The 18,772-nt window shown below is 40.3% G+C and overlaps 1 protein-coding gene across 1 annotated transcript in view; it reads right to left on the bottom strand.

Annotated features, from left to right (window-relative positions):
• sesn1 (sestrin 1) overlaps positions 1-18,772 on the bottom strand; it is a 65,891-nt gene that overhangs the window by 45,839 nt on the left and 1,280 nt on the right. Inside the window, exon 2 of the mRNA XM_040017783.1 lies at positions 18,371-18,690. Within this exon, the coding sequence (XP_039873717.1) occupies positions 18,371-18,649 (279 nt within the window). The 5' untranslated portion in view covers positions 18,650-18,690. The remainder of the gene's footprint in view (positions 1-18,370; positions 18,691-18,772) is intronic.

Genomic DNA, 18,772 nt, shown 5'->3' with positions numbered 1-18,772 from the left:
CCAACTAGAATTTTAGATCTGAGACAGAAATTCAGAAATTGATTTAATTGTAAAATGGGATTGGTGCTTAACAACTTTGCAGGGGTGAATTTAAAAAGACATTTAGGAACCATTATACAAACTCACATTTTTCTTATCTGTACCCCCTGGAAACAAAATTAGAAAAGAAAAATTCCAAAATGCTTTCCTGCTTTTCCTGAGAGAATTTCGAGGTTCGAAGAGGTTGTGCGTGTTGATAGTTTACATATAATGTAGATTACAGATAAACATCCCAAACTGATTCACAACAAAATACCAGTTTTAAAGCCTTTTAAGCCCAAGCTTTAAAGCAGGAGTTAGCAAACTAGCAGTTGACATCATAGTGGCATCTGCTGGCACTCAAGATAAAGTTTTCTCTTCTTTCATACAAGCAACTGAATCGACTACCAATACAAGTGAAGAATATCACTGACTGTCATATGACCTGGCAATAGGTATTCACTGCCTAGGTTACCTAGGCAACCGGAGCCTGAAACGCCTATAAGTGACCGGTCATCAGCTTCAAAGTGATGTGTCAAGAGCTTTCAGTTTGTACCCAGCTTAATATAAGTCCATCCAGAAATATTTTTGTCATCACACATAAAAAGAACTATCAACTGCTTCCCTCAGTGATAAAATTGACTTTATCTGCATGTGACTTAAAACTTAAATCAATGCTAGCATCTAAATAGCTTCATTGAAACAATAGTTCTGAGGTAGTTACTTAAACTTATCCCTCAGTAGAAACTGCATGTCATCCACATGCTGATGACTGAGTTTGTGACATCAAAGCCAACATCTGGAAAAATTAAAAGAGAGAGGGATAACACTGATTACTGCCACAAATAAAACACCGGAGAGTTCAATGACCAGCTTCCAGAATATTACCTAACTGGTTTCTGCAAAACAACTCAGTAAAGATTTAAAAAAAAAATCGTACTTGTGTGCTTCACAGTCCAAAGATATAAAAGTAGAGGCATTAGGTAAAATGTTATCAGGAAATTCCAAGACTGCTTTCTACAGGCTAAATATGTATGTGTGTGCATGAATGTGTGTTTGTGAATCACACAACACTCTGGCTGCAACTAAGTGTCCAATGAATCCCAGAGGTGTGATGGATGACAGCATGATGTAATTATATCTTTTTAATGTATGTCTTAGAACATGTAGTATCTAAATGAGGGTAAACAACTCCATCCATTTGAGTTGCACCTTCGTGCTGAAGTTTCCGTTCTATATTCAGCCATGAAAAACACTGAACTGTTAGAGACACACACACACACACACACACACACACACACACACACACACACACACACAAAAAGGGGAACATCAGCATTTCCTCTTTGACATGTGAGTCTTAGTTAAGGCACAAGGCACGGGCATCTGAAATGACCAAATCAACATATATACAGAAACCACACTGGTCCCAAACAGAGCAGACACACACACACACACAGATGCACACACACACAGATGCACACACACATGTAGCTTCAAGTTTCACTTGTCACACACGCTCACACAAACACACAAACACACAAAAGCAAAGTGATGGGCAGATACAGACAAGTGTGAGAGACAGACGCAGAGAGGAAGGGGCAGAGTGTGAAAAATATGCTGTCAATCTGCACTCACTGGCCAATTATAGACGGCCGTGTTTATAACAGAGCTGTATTTTTAGGTAATTTATGAACAATTCTTAAAAAAGTGTCACATTTCTTCACTTCGTCCACACCATTTTTCACACACAGCTTTCGGACGTCTCTGCTGTAGGGCTGGTATACTGATTTTTACTGAAAATTATAGATTGTAATTAGCTCAAAGGTGATGATGAATTTTAGCAAAGGGAAAATTGGACACCAGTGACATTTGTGTGAAAATGTGCAAAGATCTCAACAGCTGAGCTTCGAAATAAAGCTCAGAACTGGGCTTTTCGTGCATTCAAAATCAATATCTATCAATAATTATTCCATAACACAAAAAAATCTGGACAGACAAAACAGACAGCCACACAGACGTCGCCATGGACCCCCAGCACACACCATCTGATGACAAAATTATGTCGCTTACCACCGGCGAACACTAACAGACTCGCTGACAAGTAAAGGATAAGCAAAAGTTTTGCATCTCTATCAAACATAAATGTCATCAAGTTACTTAGCGACTCCCCAAACAATGGACTACAATGACCTAATTTTAGACTTTATGTACCTATGATGCATTATAAAACTATTATATAATTTTTATGTCACAACAATAATCTCTCGTTTACATCCACAAAAGTCGATTTAGACGTGCCCAGCTAGCCACCTAGCAGCTGGCAAAAATTACAAATTTTCAGTATATAAACAACATCTAACACCCATATTTTTTTCTTTGCTAACTGATAAATCTAATCATGCTGAGAAAACAGCACAAATAGGTCAAAATAACACTTAAACGTGTATGCACTAGTAAGGTTACACATACTGTTCTGCATTTGCTAAACATATATATTGTTTACATGATTCATCGAATCTATTAAGAAGAAGAAAAAAAGGGAAGTGGACATAAACAGAGGGGCCAACATTGCTCAGAATGAAGTTGTTATCTTTAGTCAAAGGAACATCTTTAGGTTAAAGGAGATTTTGGGGATATGAACCAACCATATGACTACAACTTCCTTGTTCAGCATCTAATGTAAAAAAATGTATGTTGGAAATACAGATGCAATGATATACCAACCAATTGGACAATTTATAGTGCTCTTATCCTGGGCCGGTGACCTTCCTCCCGTATGAAAGATTACGAACCAGTCCATTTCATGCATAAACAATTTGCACACAGCAGTGCTCATAGGAGTTTCTTTAGGCATGTGAATGAAACATTTTGCTTTTTGCAAAAGCTGTTTAAACTGGAGCCTAATGATATACAGACTTTTTTCATGGCAACATATTTTGACCACTTTTGTTCAAGCACTGACACTCTTTTGTCTTGATGTTAACAAAAAACAAAAACAAAACAGCAACAACAACAACAACAACAACAACCCCACAATCACTGGAAAACACTAATTCTACTGAGTGCAGCAAACCCTGTCAAATCCTTGTTCAGTAAAAACTGTCTAATAACATTTGGCAAAGTCTAGAAGAGAGGATTTATTTATTTCATCTCATTCATACTTGTGGAGAGACAACAGGAAACCAGAAGGCTTAGCCAGCATGAAGTCTTGGTCGGGTATGCTCTCGACTAGCTTATCTGAGAAGGACACCAATGCAAACGCTCTGCAGGTCCAGAACTGCAGATGTGTGAAGTGAAGAGGGTTTTTGAAACTGTTTAGTATACGCACCACGGAGCAATCATTCAAACAAACACAGTGCGTTTAATCCAGTAATGGAGTCTCCTTAAACATACATAATAATTCTAATTGTGTTAAAATACATATAATGGAGGATGTGGACTATTTTTATATTATGAAGCACCTAAAATGTCTGTTTACTTAGAGGTGAAGATTAAGCTAACAATTAAATCTTCACTTTTGGGCCACTTGGGGGAAGCAGATGTACATTTACACAGTTTGTCATTGTAAAGGCAATAAGCTCATCATTTTAAGTAGCTTAGCTTTGTTTCTTAAGCTGTTGAACAAAAAAGAAATAAATTATTTGGTCGGCAAACATTAGAGTAAATGCATTCTCACAGCACAAATAAGTGTCCCCTAAAACCCTTCACATTAAACAAAAAAGTATCATTATCAGCCATCTTTGTCAAAAAGAAAACAAGCAGACGGAAAAAAAAACACATATAAACAACACTGTGACAAAAATTTCTCACTATCATTTAATCTGCTGAATGTGTGCGTGTGGGTGGCTGGTGTGGTGGATCGATATCATCACAGGCATTTTGACATAACGCCTCATTACACTTTCAAAATTAGATGCTTTCTGCAACTTGAAACCATAAACACCCTGCGGTTCTCAAGCTTTTTATGGCACACTTCAGAAACTGAAAGCCCACAAGTTTGATCAGTCTGCTTTGTCACTTATTTACAGTTTCAGAAGTGTGTGATAAAGTGTGATTTTATTTAAATAAAAAGATCACTGAAAAGCATCAGCAAACACTCTCACCTGGTTCCACTCACTACCCACCTGCATCCCACAGTTTAAGACCCACAAGCATGGTACTTTTAGTACCAGACAAAAAGGAGTTGTGTATTTTAATTTCTTTATTTATATTTTTTCAATGTTATTATTGTTTGCTGTTATAATAGCAGTTTTTGGTCTTGATGTTATGTTTAATGTTTTCTGTTTTTATATCAAACTGTTAGATGTAAGAATCTGCTGCATCCATATTATAAACTTTTACGCCGCGTTTCATGGAATACAGGTTACAAGACTTAGCTGGCTGTTAGCCAGTTGGCTCATCTCTGAGGTAACCAGGCTTTTATGTTATTATGTTACTATTATATCAGGACCATTAATTAGTGGCAAGTGTCAAGTCATTTAGGTACAAGGTGTACCTTTGTTGTTGTGTGCTCAAGAAAAGTGTTATGGCATTATTATAAGTAGTTAGTGCGTACGGTTACTGTTGCTATAAGGTACATTTGAACATTTTTTTCCTAAAGCTAACCGAGCAGCTTTCAATGCCTAAACCAAACCAGTGAGTGAAAGTTATTAAAAAACAAAATGGAAAACACAGAAGTCCTAACAGGAACCTAACTGGAGTCTCGTGTTTAGCAAACCAGTCATTTTATTCAAAACATTCAAACAATGACACAGCTTCCACGTGCTCCTCAAAGTGATCACATCCCTAATCATTCACAGCTTGAAGTCTCGATAAAAGCAAAAAAAAAAAATTCTTAACTGCTCATCCAGCTGAAGGTTGCGAGGCGGGCTTGAGGCCCAGACATGTTGTCAGTCCACGGCGGGGCTAAAACACACTCACATTTACACCTTTGGCCAATTTTGAACGGCCAAACACGCACGTCTTTTGACTGTGGGAGGAAATGAAGGTATCTGAAAGAAACCGACACAGGAAGGCTCCAGCAGACTGTTAAGATTTAAACCCAAGACCTTCTCGATATGAGGCGACAGTGCTAACCACTGCAATCATTTTAAAAACCCCGTTTACCCCACCCTCTCACACCTGTCTAGCCATGGTATGCTGTAAGTAAACAGACTGAAAAAGGATATTAATTCCTTTACTGTTGCAACTAGAGATGGCCTCTCAGTTCTAATGTTGCCATTATTTTTTGAAGGTATTGTGGCAGTTTGGTGTGGTCGTGGTGTTAAATATTGTTGTTCCTCTCTGTTTTTTACGATGGTCCTGCTTCTAGATGAAGAAATCTGCTGCTTGCTCAATGCAGACTTTAACTGCATGTTTCTCTGGGCTTCATTGTTGAATAATGCAGTATATTATGGTTTATTAGAGTAGTGCAAGTGTTTCTCAAATGTTTTCTAGTATGCTGAAAAAAGTTTAAGCACCCCATCCCCCATTTTAAATCAATAATAACAAATAAATCAGAGAATGAAGTTTACTTAAATAAAAAAGGTAAACTCAAGCACATCATGTGTATTCAGCTTAGTTTCACATGTTTTTACCCGGTTGTGCACACCCCAGAGTTTGAGAGGCACTAGACAGTATTTAGCTACGTTGACCTGCTGGCTACTCTTTGAAGTCCATGTGCTGGACTAACCAGACTTTTGGAGCACTGTTGTACTGCTAAAGCAAGCTCACATCTCCAGGGGCTCAGTTAGTTTTATTTTGCCAAAGCCAGCATTTAAAATAAAGGTGTCCCTTTGCTGTTATGCCCTGAGAGTTCATTCCAATAGTGATATAGTATGAAAAGAACTAAACAAAACATAGTCCTAGTTTTCTTCCATATTTTTTAAAGGTATTTGTACACATCCCGCAGTTTGACAACCACCGCATGGCCAAAAAAGCAAATATTGGCAGACTTTATCCTGTAGCGGCACCTGTCCTATAACAAAATATCATGAGTTTTGATAATGTAGTGCATATTCCATATATTGTACTTCTAAGTTTAAGCATGATGGAGCAAGACAATTAATTAGAAAATGACGATATAAAAACGTCTATTGTTTCATTTTACGCTATTGTTTGTTTCGTGGTGTCGCAAAATAAACTGTTTACGGCAATATTTTTTCATCGTTTTTATGGTCACTGTAGTGGCTATATTCATTTCTTAAAGTTCTCTCTTTCTCTTTTATTTAACATTACCACACTACGGACAGACAAGCGCCTGTTTTTATGCGTTGTGGTTAGCAACAACAACGGTAACACCATCGCGTGTCCGCTTGCTTATGTTCCACATAAAGCTTTCACAATAAAGCTCAAGACTTAAACCTTAGACTCAAACGTTAGAACAGGCTTTTCCCCGCAGCACGCCGTGTTATAAATACTCACAAAGAAAACGGCGGCCGTTACAACTTATGTCTAAAAATGTATAGTTTCATGCATCGGTTAAAACACTCAACTCCAGCTACATGACGCGCAGCTGGAAACACTTACCGCAAGTTGAGCTGCCCGAGATTCACAGAATTTACAGAAAATGTTAAATTTTTATGATTTATATCGTTATCGAGACGATAGAACTCTTATATCGGGATATGAGATTTTGGTCATATCGCACAGCCCTAAGTGCAAGCGAAAGTGGCCATCATTAGACTGAAAAAAGTAAATAAATAAGTACCTAAACCTATCAGAGAGAGACAGAAAAAAACTTTAGCAGCGGTCAAACCAACAATCTGATGCATTCTTCAAAAGAATGAATGCACTGGGCAGCTCAGCAACACCAAAAGGTCTGAAAAACCACAGAAGACAACTAAAGTGCTTGATGACAGACTTATTTCCATGGTTAAGAAAAACAATTCCACAACATGGTTTCATAACACCGTCTACAATCATGAGACGCCTTCATGAATGGAAATATAGAGGGTCTACCAACAAGGTGCAAACCGCTTTTTAAAATCAACAACAGGAAGCCTAGAAAACATCTAAGACGGCCTGCACAGTTCAGAAAATAATTCTTTGGACACATGAAAACAAAATAAACTTCTACCAGAATGATGAGAAAAGAAACCACTCACAATCTGAAGCATACTACATCAGCTGTCAAACATAGTGCAGGTAATGTTATGGTGTGGGCATGTAGGACTACAAAGGAATTGGGCCACTGGTGTTGACTGATGATCTGACTGTTGATTGAAGTAGCCGGACGGATTGGGAAGTGTACAGAGCTAAACTTTCTGCTCAGGTTCAAACGCAGACAGTGCTTCACAGTGCAAATGGCTAAAAACCATAAAGAAACTGCAAAAGCAATCCAAGAGTTTCTCACGCCAAAGAAATGTGATATTCTTCAGCAGCGATGTCAGTCACCTGATCTGAACAGACACCTGCATGCTTTCCCAATACAGAACACAAAAAGGTGGATGCAGGGAGATCCAAAGACAAGCAACACTGAAAGTGGCTGCAGTAAACCCCTAGCAGAGCACCTCAAAGGAGAAAACACAACATTTGGTTATCTTCATGTGTTCTAGACTCTAGGCAAAGGACATTTAGCCAAGTATTTAAGACAATTCTCATATTATCATATTATATAATTAACTTTGAGGGGTTAATCAAAAATTTATGTACATAATCCTACATTTTCAGACATTCAAATTAAAGCTGAAATTGCAACTTCTTTATTCAAAATTCACTGTGACGATGTACTGAGGCAAAACTGCTGTGTCCACACATATGAGCACATGTTTAGATGTACCTATAGCATCAAAATCCTAGTTGACTTCCTTAAGATTTCTGAAACATTTGACCTCTGACCTCTCCAATATTTAAACTCGCACTAGATTTTTAGGATATGCGCCTAAGGTATTAATTTGAAAATCCTAAGCCACCTTGCTCTTGAATTATTATGTTCACAAAGTTGAGAGTCCACAACACCCACCCGGACACCCAGCCGCTCGCCCGGTACGGTGACGACAATACTCCGTCAGCCTTTTACAGCTGAGGGGTAAAAGCCAAAAAAACCCTCCAACGTGAAGGTACATGATTAGATTTAGGCCAAACATACAAAGTGTGTTTTCCACCCTAAGTAAACACTATGATGCAAACCCACTCAAGCAGCTATTGCAAACACTACTTGTCAATCACTGATGGAGACTCGCTCTCAGTCTGCTGTTTTACCACACACATTCAAACTTTGGAGCATAAGAGCTGAGGTCAGAGGTGAATGACTGTGGGAATGTGGAGATCCTGTAGTGTGAAACTGTCACCATGCTGACAAACTGGCCAGTAACATAAACAAGGACATATACATCAGCCTGGGTCAATACCCCCGAGAAGAGAGCACAATACCCTCCAGCCCTACACATTGGGCCTGAAACAATACCACTGACACTAAAACAACAGTACAGCCAATCCTGAGCCAACATGGCAGTGGTTAAAGCTTGAAGCAACACCACTGCTAGGTGGGCAACACCACTGCTCGGTGGGCAACACCACTGCTCGGTGAGCAACACCACTGCTCGGTGAGCAGCACCACACAATGACTCCAATGGGAAATGATCCATCAGGTGCTGACACAGCTAACTTCATATTTCAAAAAGTGAGGTACTTGCAAGATTGGGTGACGTGCACATGGGTGAACGAGCCTTTGTGTGCATTATTTATGGTTGTGTTAATGTGTTGCCTGTTTCCTTCAAGCCTTAATGTAGTACTATACATCTAAGATGGTAGTGGCACAGTTCTGATTGAGCTGCTCTTGAAGAAAAAAGGGAAGAAAAAAAAAAATAGCCACTCATTTTACATTTGGCCCCATTTATTCTGACACACCCAGATGGCCTAAAATCTCAAATACTTTTTTAGAGAAGTCATTTTAAAGTTTGTTAAGCTGAAGTTTCTTCGGACTGTACAAATAACACACTGGAACCAACGTATCTTCAATTCAGTGTTCAAATTTTCACATTTTAGAGGATATGGCTGGTAAATGTTGAGATTTTTGCATGATAGATTACTTCATCAGAAAAGATTACAAGAAATTTGTGCCACTTTAGTGGTTGTGCAAGGTTTTCTGGTGTAAGCAGGAACAAGTGTCCCTAATATTTTCTGTATTCCAGCTGACTAAGCCGGGCGCTTAGCCTGTGTGGTTTGTATCCTAATAGGGGCCACCTCAGACCGAGGTCTGGACCTCAGCCACTGAGCTATTCATGCTTTGTGACCTGATCTGCAGATGACTCAAAATCCTGCATGCTCCCTGCTATAAAACTCTCTAGACATGTAAACACAGACACAGACTCACGTTCAAAAGGCAGACAGAACACATATAGACGAACATAAACAATAGAAAATGTCACACACAAACAACCTCACATGAAGGCCCAGTGACCAGGGCGAAAGGAAAAAATTAAAATCATGTGCAGCATCGCATGCGTTCAACCCAGCACATGGAAAATTCCCATCAAGCAACATGAGATGAGAGCAAAAGGCCAAAAACCTTGTACAGAGCACCCCCCTGTGACTAAACACAGGAACTGCATCTACTTCAACCCCTCAGTATGCTGCATGAAGAACCACTCCACAGCCTGTCCTGTCTGAGGAAAAGGACGAACATTGAAGAGCAAGAGTGTGAGGGATAAAAGGCCCGTATTGCATACAGCCACACTGTGCAGCACGCATTATATTTGATGTATGCACAGCATAAGATGACAACACCTCCTGAAATGTATGCTACGTATGAGACATTGGTACAATTCCTCATGCTGGCTGCACCCTCCTTGTTGTGGTCACGATAACATCTGGAGGAAATGGTATACAAAGAGGTTTCTGCTGCCGCACAGCAACACGACGTCCTCCTTTGCTGGAATTCCAAACATTTTGTTTTGAACAGTATATAAGAAGGGAGTAGCTTCAGGGTCTGTAGAGAGAAGCCGATGCAGTGGCTTAAACAAGCGTTCTTTTTAAAAGCCACCAAGGGGTCAAGCTGTGGTTACGAAAAGACTTCTGGTGCCTTAGAAATCTATGGGAAAATGGTCCTCGGACTTGACCTCTCTAAACACTTTCCTGCTGAGTTTATGTGTCAGTTAGTCATTTTGTAATTTTGTGTTTTTATGTTTTTAAGTTCAGATAGAAGGATTATCCAGGGTATGCTCATTTTCTCATGAGTTAAGGAATTGTAATTGACAAGTTGTTTCACTGTCAGTACCCCTCACTTCTCACATCTCACATCGGCTATACAAAAACACCAACATGGCAAAGACAGAAATACTTCAAAACATCTTCACAAACCAACGGGTAGCATCGATGTCTTTCTTTTATACCTACGTCCATCTTTTATACTATGAAATATGATATTTGTAGGTAAAACCAATGTTGTTGCTAGCACTGCACCACCCTGATTCAAAAGTGGGCACTCTCACTGGATTCATAGCCTAAAATTTGGAGGTGCTCATTTTCATTCCCACCATTTCACACTTGGCATACCTGAGATCCAGGAGGAACACTGAAAGATAATTTCCTAAATTCCCCATACTGTCAAAATTATGCCCTAGGATATTTACAACAATAACCAAAGATTTCATCATGATCCTTTCCCCTTGGCCATCTTTCATCTCAAGCAGCCCAGAAAAAAAAAAAAAAAAAAAAAACAGTGTATACCAGGGGTGTCCAGTTCTCGAGAGCTACTGTCCTGCAGGTTTTAGATGCATCCTTATTCCAACACACCTGAACCAAATGAATGGCTGTTACCGGGCCTTTGCCAAACTTGATGGCATGCTGAAAAGGTAATCCAACCATCTGATTCAGCCGTGTTGGAGTAGGGATGCATCTAAAAGCTGCAGGAAAGTAGTTCTCGAGGACTGGAGTTGGACACCCCTGGTGTATACCAACATAACAGACAGGTAGACAGGAAAGAACTCAGTTTTCCTCCTCATGTACACACTGCTGTAACTATTTTTGAACTATGAATGTAACAATTACTTCAACAATGGCTCTCTCTCATTTAAGTGTTCAGTAAGCCATTAAGTGACGTTGACGCTTGAACAATAAAAGACCAATCAAACTGAAGCAGCTAAGCACAATTCAGCTGCTGTTCCTTTTATTATTCACACCTGTTTTGACATGTCAAATGCCATCAGTGAAAAAAACAGGTTGCCAAAGGGTAAAGCTGTCAGATTACAGGCTAAATATATCTTTTTCACAGCGGCCACATTGACATGTTAGGGAAAGCGCAATAATGTCATTAAAGATAACCTTTTAATACCCCTGTAAACTATTTCAGTGCAGCAACATACATGACACCAGGGGCCTGGGAAGAATTTGTATCATTTATATGATCAGTCACATCTGCGCTTTTCATGCTGTGATAAGTCTGCTGCTAAAATGGGTCTGCCCCTGTGAATGAATCTGTTTAAGACAGGTGTTGCTAAGCTGTGAAATGACTGCAATTTCCATCTTTCACACCTAGAATGAATTCACAGTTGTGCAAGCTTCAATTTTCTACTGGCAACATTATACCAACAGCAAGGATGACTGAACTCATATTTATGGCACAAGTGCCTTTGGTAGTCTCACAAGCCTGAGGTCGAAACAAGACCTGAAGGTATGAAAACATGGACATAATGAGTTTACACACAGAGTTGGTTGGATGTGCTGTTAAGCTGTTTTATTCGTATGATTTCTAAGTGCACTTCTCCCCTTCAAGAAGTTCAACATCACCATCTGCTCCTCCCAGTCCTGAGGTGTATGGGCAAGTCAAACTGTGCTTTCAATAAATGCCTGATCAGACAAGCGAGAGAGCAAAATTATCATTTATTTGGGGCTTTAGGTTAATTTGGGGTCATGGAAACATAATCCACAAAAGGGTCTGGATCTGGACCCTGTCAGGAAATACTCAGGTCTTGAGCCAGGTTTGAGAGTAAAGTGGTTTGCAGTTGTGGGGTGCTAGTAGTTTTCCACTGTTTTCAAACTGAATACAGAGAATGACAGCATTTGTCCCACCTCCTCTTTTGGTTTGGTTTCACCCCCTTCTCCTCTCTTCTTCACACATTAAAACTCATTGCTTTATTGCTGTCCTTTTTTTCCCCCTCTCGCCATCTCTTTTTGACCTTCAGTGCGCTGCAATCATAATGTGGCAGAGTCTCTTTTCTACTTCCATTCCCTCTCCCTCGCTTTCTCCCCTTCAGCTCCTGAATACCACGTCCAGAAATAATTGCAGACGAGCAAGTACCCCCCACCCCCAAGTAGCGGTGCCAACTAACCCATCCCATCATTGCACCTCATGCCACTGGTACCATGACGACTGCTTATGCTGTGCAAATGCCTGAAGACAACACCAACACACCCCTCCCTCTTTGACAGGACAATACAGCCTTTGCATGTTTTAGCAGAAGTTTAAACTCTATCTGGAACAAATGAAAGAAGAAGAAGAAAAAATCCCCCTTATTCTACAGGAAAGCATTTCCACACATCCACTAATGTATGCTAAAACAGGAAAATTATCATCTACAACAGGATTGACAGTGACCTAGTTGCACATTTCCCCACATGCCCCCCCCCTCTCTCTAAGTCTTCCTGAGTGTGCTGTCGGCAACATGCTGTACTGGCTGAAAGTGGGGGTCTGTCTGTGCTGCAGGATCAAAGTGGGAGCTTGTGTGTTTGTTAAAAATGGCTTTTAATATCCTGGCAAGCAAGAGAAAAGGGAGGGGAAGGCATCTTCAAACTGTGTAAAAATCCCTTCTGGTAAATATCCCTCATCACTTTATCTGTACAGCATCATTTTAGGGTTCCCAGTTTGCACATCAACTATTTATAAATGAAAGCCAATATAGTGGTAGCATTCATTATTACATTGTACTCTGCAGACATTTGTGGTACAAGATTTCACATTAGGATGCATTAACAGAACTATTGGGCCAACGCTGATGCCAGTGTTTAAAATAACAACTCGGCCAATAAGCCATGTCGCAGTACAAGCAATAAGCAGTTCATGCAGGTAACTAAAAGCAGTCAGTGATGATATTTAGGCCTACAAAAGGAGCGTCAAGGCATCAAGGCAGGAGCTATGTCATTGTGCTACTATCACTATCATCATCTCAAAACTTGAAGACAAAGGGCCTTTAGTGCCATAAAGCTTCATCTAGCTCAGTAAGACACCCCATAGAGAGAATTCACACCCAGCTCCTATCACCGCTCTGTCCCACTGCTCTGCCCAGCTGGCAGACAGCTGTAAATCCACAGCTTTATTTCTCTATTGCGTCCTCCATATCCATGGCGCATTTCACTGTACAGTTACTGTGCCAAAGGTCACTGCCTGCTTCCACGGCTGCTCCTTTCTCCCCCCCCCCCCTCTCACCATACACTTTGTCTGCCCTGGTTCAACCACAGAGTGCCCATAATCCACCAGATCTGACCAGAATACAAGGCCATCTCATCATTGGTCCTCACTATCTATATTTACACAGCAAGCAGAGGTAGCAGACAGACACAGACTCCAGGCATTCACAATCAAACTCATGCACACACAGTACATTAACTAACACAAAAGAAACAGCACAGTACATGCACAGTCATGCACAGACTTATAAAACAGATCAGTGCAAACCTTTCTGTCACTGTGACTGCAATGAAAAAGCATTAAACAATTCTCTGAACTTCTGCCACATTTTACAAGTGGACTCTGACCCTGGCTTCTCAGAAAAGCCGTACTGCATCTGTCCACACACCTGTCTGTCAAGGTTGACAAGTAACGTTTGTTTATATAGCCTCACCAAATGAATTCCACCATTGAGAGAGGCTTACACAGACAACATGTCTTCTGAAAACAAACCTAACCCACAATTAAAAAGAAATAAAATTATGTAACACAGTCTCGGAGAAATCAGTCAGAGATCAACCTACCATGCAACTTCAAAGTTTAACTCTTAGGAAAGTCACGATGTAGGTGCTAGATCTGCATATACTTGACAATTACGATTGCTTATTCATATCAAGTTCAAGGGCTATGCTTAGATGAATAAATCAATCCTAAAGAGATAATTAAATATTTACCGTCATCTCCAAGAGACACTCCATATGTTCTGCATTAGTTTAGGAGGAGGCCAGTTCCAGGAAGCCATTTTACTTAATTAATCACACATATGTGTTTATTAGAGAGACTGCTTAGTTAGTCCTAATGTCCATTAGCTTAAATAAGTATGTGAAAACACTCAGGAGCTTAAAACATCTAATGCCTCTGTGTTCCTCAGAAAAACAGACTGCATTTCTTTTTTATGAAAAAAGCCCCCCCCACCACCAAAAAAAAACATGACTCTGTCATAACAGATGAATAGAAGGAAAGTTTCTTAGATTAAATATCTTCTAGGGTGTTTAAAAGACTGCAACTATAGCGATTTGCACATTCAAAATAAAAGAAAGAAAGTTGGTTATAGAACAAGGTGTGATACTAACAGACTAAGGTGCAGGAGTCTTACAATGACTATTAACCACACATTTCAGTTCTGATGTGCAGTGACAGCTGAACACATAAGAACCAGACTGACTTGGATTCAAAGAGACACTAAGGCCACTTGGTATTTAATGTACATTCTTCACTTCATCCGCTGATTTACTCCATCTTTTAATTCTCGCACGGTGCAGGTTGTGTCGTTAAATCTGAGAGGCACAGGCCTAAATTACAAGAGCAGGTTGATCTTTTGAGACTAGCTCTTAATTCAAGTAGGGGTAAAGGGCTAACACAATGGTGTAACTGCAAAGCACAGAAAGAAAAAAAACAAAAAAAAAACTTTCCGTCTCTGTTCAGCCATCCAAGACTGGGCTCCTTTCATCCAGTTTGGGGACATGATGACCAGAGAAAGAGAGAGAGTCGGCCAACAGAGTCTGCCCACCCCTTTGACAGACTCAGAATACACACTTACTATCGTTTCTCTTTAATTCTGAGCATGTGTGTGTTTGGAAGCATACCCATCTTTACTTTGGGGTTCCCATAAAAATGAAATCAATAAAGCTCAGCAGCCGAATGCCAAGTCAAAGGCCACAGAAGACCACGCTGCAGAATTGTTTTGGTAAGCGATTTTGACTCACAATTACCCAGAAGACCCTCGCAAGGGAACCCGACCCCTCCCTGTACGCATATCACCCTATTTTTGCCAACGAACCTGTGACCCCTGAATACTAGACCAACATCATAGCTCAAATGTTTAAGCCTGCAAGTCAGTTCGCCTGCAGAGTCAGGAAGAACAAACACCAAGTGGGATTGCATTAAAAAAAAAAAGAAAGTGAGGCAAAGTTAGAGACCAAAAAAAAAAAGGTCTCTTTATTTGCTACATGGGTTCCTCAACAATTAGTGGAAGGTCTGATACCAGGATTAAAACAGAAGAAAATGCCCTTGTCCATTACTAGAGTATAACTTCTCCAGTACACTTCTTATCTATGTGCACAAGTATGAGCAAAAAAAAATTGTGCCAACACACAATATTCTTTCCCTTCTTCTTAGGCATTATTGCAATTATTTTTATCATAATTTTTCATGCTACATCTACAGACAAGAGCATATTTCATCCTTTGAATAATATCACCGGAGTTACTTTCACGGTTGATAAATGCTCAGGAAAGATGTGCTCATTATGGCAACAAACAAGCAGAAAATTGCTCCAACCCACAGCTATGCGAGCCATGTGGGTTTTAGAGTATATTATTCTCACTAAGCAGGATGCCTTCCTCCTCTAGAGGACACGAGGAAAAGACTGTCTGTGCTTTCAAAGATTTTGTCTTTAATCAGCGGATCTGCTGGAATTAAAGGCTGTCTGAGCCAGAGCACCCCTCCCTTTAGCCCCTCCAACCCTGACAATGTGAGAAAGGTGTGTGTGTGTGTGTCAGGAGGGATCTCCCACCATGGGACCAGAGCTACATCAGCTAGCTGTGGGCTCATAAATGCAACCTTTGGCAAGCTGTGCCCAAATGCAGCTTAGCATAATTCAGAAATACCAGACGGCGCGTACCGTGGTAGACAGCTAAACCCGCAAAGCAGCTTTCTCCCGTTCTCATCTCTGCCTGCCCCTCGCCTCCATCTTCAAAAAACACTTCCGCACAAACAGGAACTAAAGCCACGGCCAAACACCCCATTTCCTCAGAATAACAACATGTCAGGCCATCCAAAGCTACTGGGGTTAGTGTTTGTTTGTTATTACAGGACTCATTAAGTGGAACAGGCCACAGCAAACACAAGGGTAAACCCAGGATAAGTGTAATATTTCATTCTCTATAGCTAATAGTGGCAAAACAAAATAAACCCAGCACAATATTTATTATAAATATACATGTATTACAGATACAGTCACCAACTTTTTTATTAAGTACACCTAAAAAGTACTGGACTGGACCTCTTTTTGCCTTGAGAACTACATAAATTCTGCATAAATTCAACAAAGTGCTGGAAACGTTCCTCAGAGATTCTGCCCAATGTTGACACGATTGCATCACACAATTGCTGCAGAATTGCTGGCTGCACATCCATGATGCGAATCTCTTGTTCTAGCACATCCCCCTAGAACTGTGGAAGCCATTAGAGTACAGCGAACTCATTTTCATGTCCAAGAAACCAGTCTAAGATGACTTGACATGGCGTGTTATCCTGCTGGAACCAGCCATCAGAAGATGGGTATACTGTGGTCATAAAGAGATGGACATGGTCAAAAACAATGTTCAGGTAAGCTGTGGTGTTTAAAGGATATTCAGTTGGGACTAAACTGTGCCAAGAATGTATCCCCAACTCTATCACACCACCACCAGCATGAACCATTGATACAAGACAGGATGGATCCATTCTTTCATGTCGTCTATGCTAAATTCGGACCCGGCCATCCAAATGTTGGAACAGAAATGGACACTCATCAAACGAGGCAAAATTTTTCCAATCTTCTATCATCCAATTTTGATGAGCCCGTGTGGTAATTGTAACCACATTTTCCTCCTATTAGCAAACAGTAATGCAAACTTGTCTGCTCTTCTGCTGCTCCACACCTTGGTTATAACAAGCGATTACTTCAGTTGTTCCCTTCCTATCAGCTAAAAGCATTCTGGCAATTCTCCTCTGGGCTCTGAGAGAAGTGCCTCACACTGGATATTCTCTCTTTTTAAGACCATTGTCTTTAAACCTCAGGGATTATTGTGTGGAAAAAAAATAAATAAATAAAAAAATCCCAGTCCATCATAAGTTCCTGAAATACTCAGGCCAGCCTGGGCCTCGATCAAAGTCACTTAAATCACTTTTATTCCCCATTCTAATGCTCAGTCAGTAAATGTTCTTTGTATTTGATGTATTTCAATGTGCAATCGTTTTCAGTCATACTCGTTATATCATTTTGCTCTTAGTAGGCATCTGAAACTATCTGTTTACTTATATTTAGATTAAATTTCTTTCTACCTTGTACTGTGTACATTTTTCTTCTACTGTTTCAAGTTTTTTTAATGGCTGCATCAATTGATTTTATTCCCACTCTATCCCTTTTGCTACCATATACCGCATGTAAATTTCCCAACTGTGTGTCTAATAAATCTTATTGAATTTTATCTATATTTCTCCTGTTAACTTTAAGGACCCCCCCATCCACCATTGCGCATTTCTCCCACAGATTTTTGTTTTCAGGATTCACTGAGTACCATGTATCCATGTCCAAGTCAGACAGCTTCAATATAATATTTTTTTTCTCAATTCACTGCCACCTGCTACACAACAATGACCAGGATATTTATTTAAAAATCAACACAGGCAGACTTAACGGACTTGAAAAGAAAAAGAAAAAAAAAAGCCAAAGTGAAAACAAAAACAAAAATGCTGTGTCACACTGTGTTTTGTTAATAATGGAGAGCATTACTTATTTTCAGTAAATACGTCTTAACTCTCTGAGAAAGCCCACATACAGTATGTGCAGTGTCAATATTTTTATTGGAAGAACTCAGTGTGTGTAAGCCACGAGCCAAAGAAATTTGTTTTCAAATTCTGCAATAAAAAAACTTAAATCTTATGTCTAGCTTTAATGCTAAAGACAAATCTTAATCAACCAGTGATTATCTGTTTAGTTTAAATCTCACCGTAAAAATGATTGGCAGCGTGTTGAAAGGTTAGGACAGCTATATTTTTGTGTATCATTGTGTGACTGACTGTAATCCCTTTGACAAACCATGCAGCGGTCACACTGAGCTTTTTACTAAACCACAGTGTTTGCAATGCTTATGAAGAGGTGAAGAGAGGGAGATGGCTGCAGATCAATACAATAAACACTGGCTCTAGAGGACATATCACAGTCGGGTGCAGCGTAATGCAACACAGCTCACCATCATAAAACCGCGACTCTCTTACCTGGATGTTTCGCAGAAGCTGAGAGCAACGCTCCCTGACATCTTCAAAGGGACACCGTCTGGAGAGCATAAGGACATGGGCCAGGATGTCATTCAGATCGTTGCCTGGAGGACTCCCTGAAGCCGGGGACAGAGGGGCCACCGGCGGTATGGGCCCAATGGTTTCCACTTTCCGCATGACCTCCTGGCAGATGTTCTCTATCGCATCAGCTCTGGAGCTGGGATCCCGGCTCCCCAGCCTGTCCCATCTCCCCACAGACTCCTGGTCCTGCACCTCCATCAGTTTATGCGGGCCTACCGTTTGTGCTGTCTCACAAAAGGCTACGAATAAACAGGACAGGAGAGGCTTGCATCACCTTTTTGTTAATGCAAGTGCATTATGCTTTTAGATGTAGCATCAGAG

Source organism: Simochromis diagramma, unplaced genomic scaffold, assembly GCF_900408965.1.
Source record: "Simochromis diagramma unplaced genomic scaffold, fSimDia1.1 OVJJ01000802.1, whole genome shotgun sequence".
NCBI lineage: Eukaryota > Metazoa > Chordata > Actinopteri > Cichliformes > Cichlidae > Simochromis > Simochromis diagramma.
The sequence above is the reverse complement of the archived record's forward strand: the minus strand, read 5'-3'. Positions and strand labels throughout refer to the sequence as shown.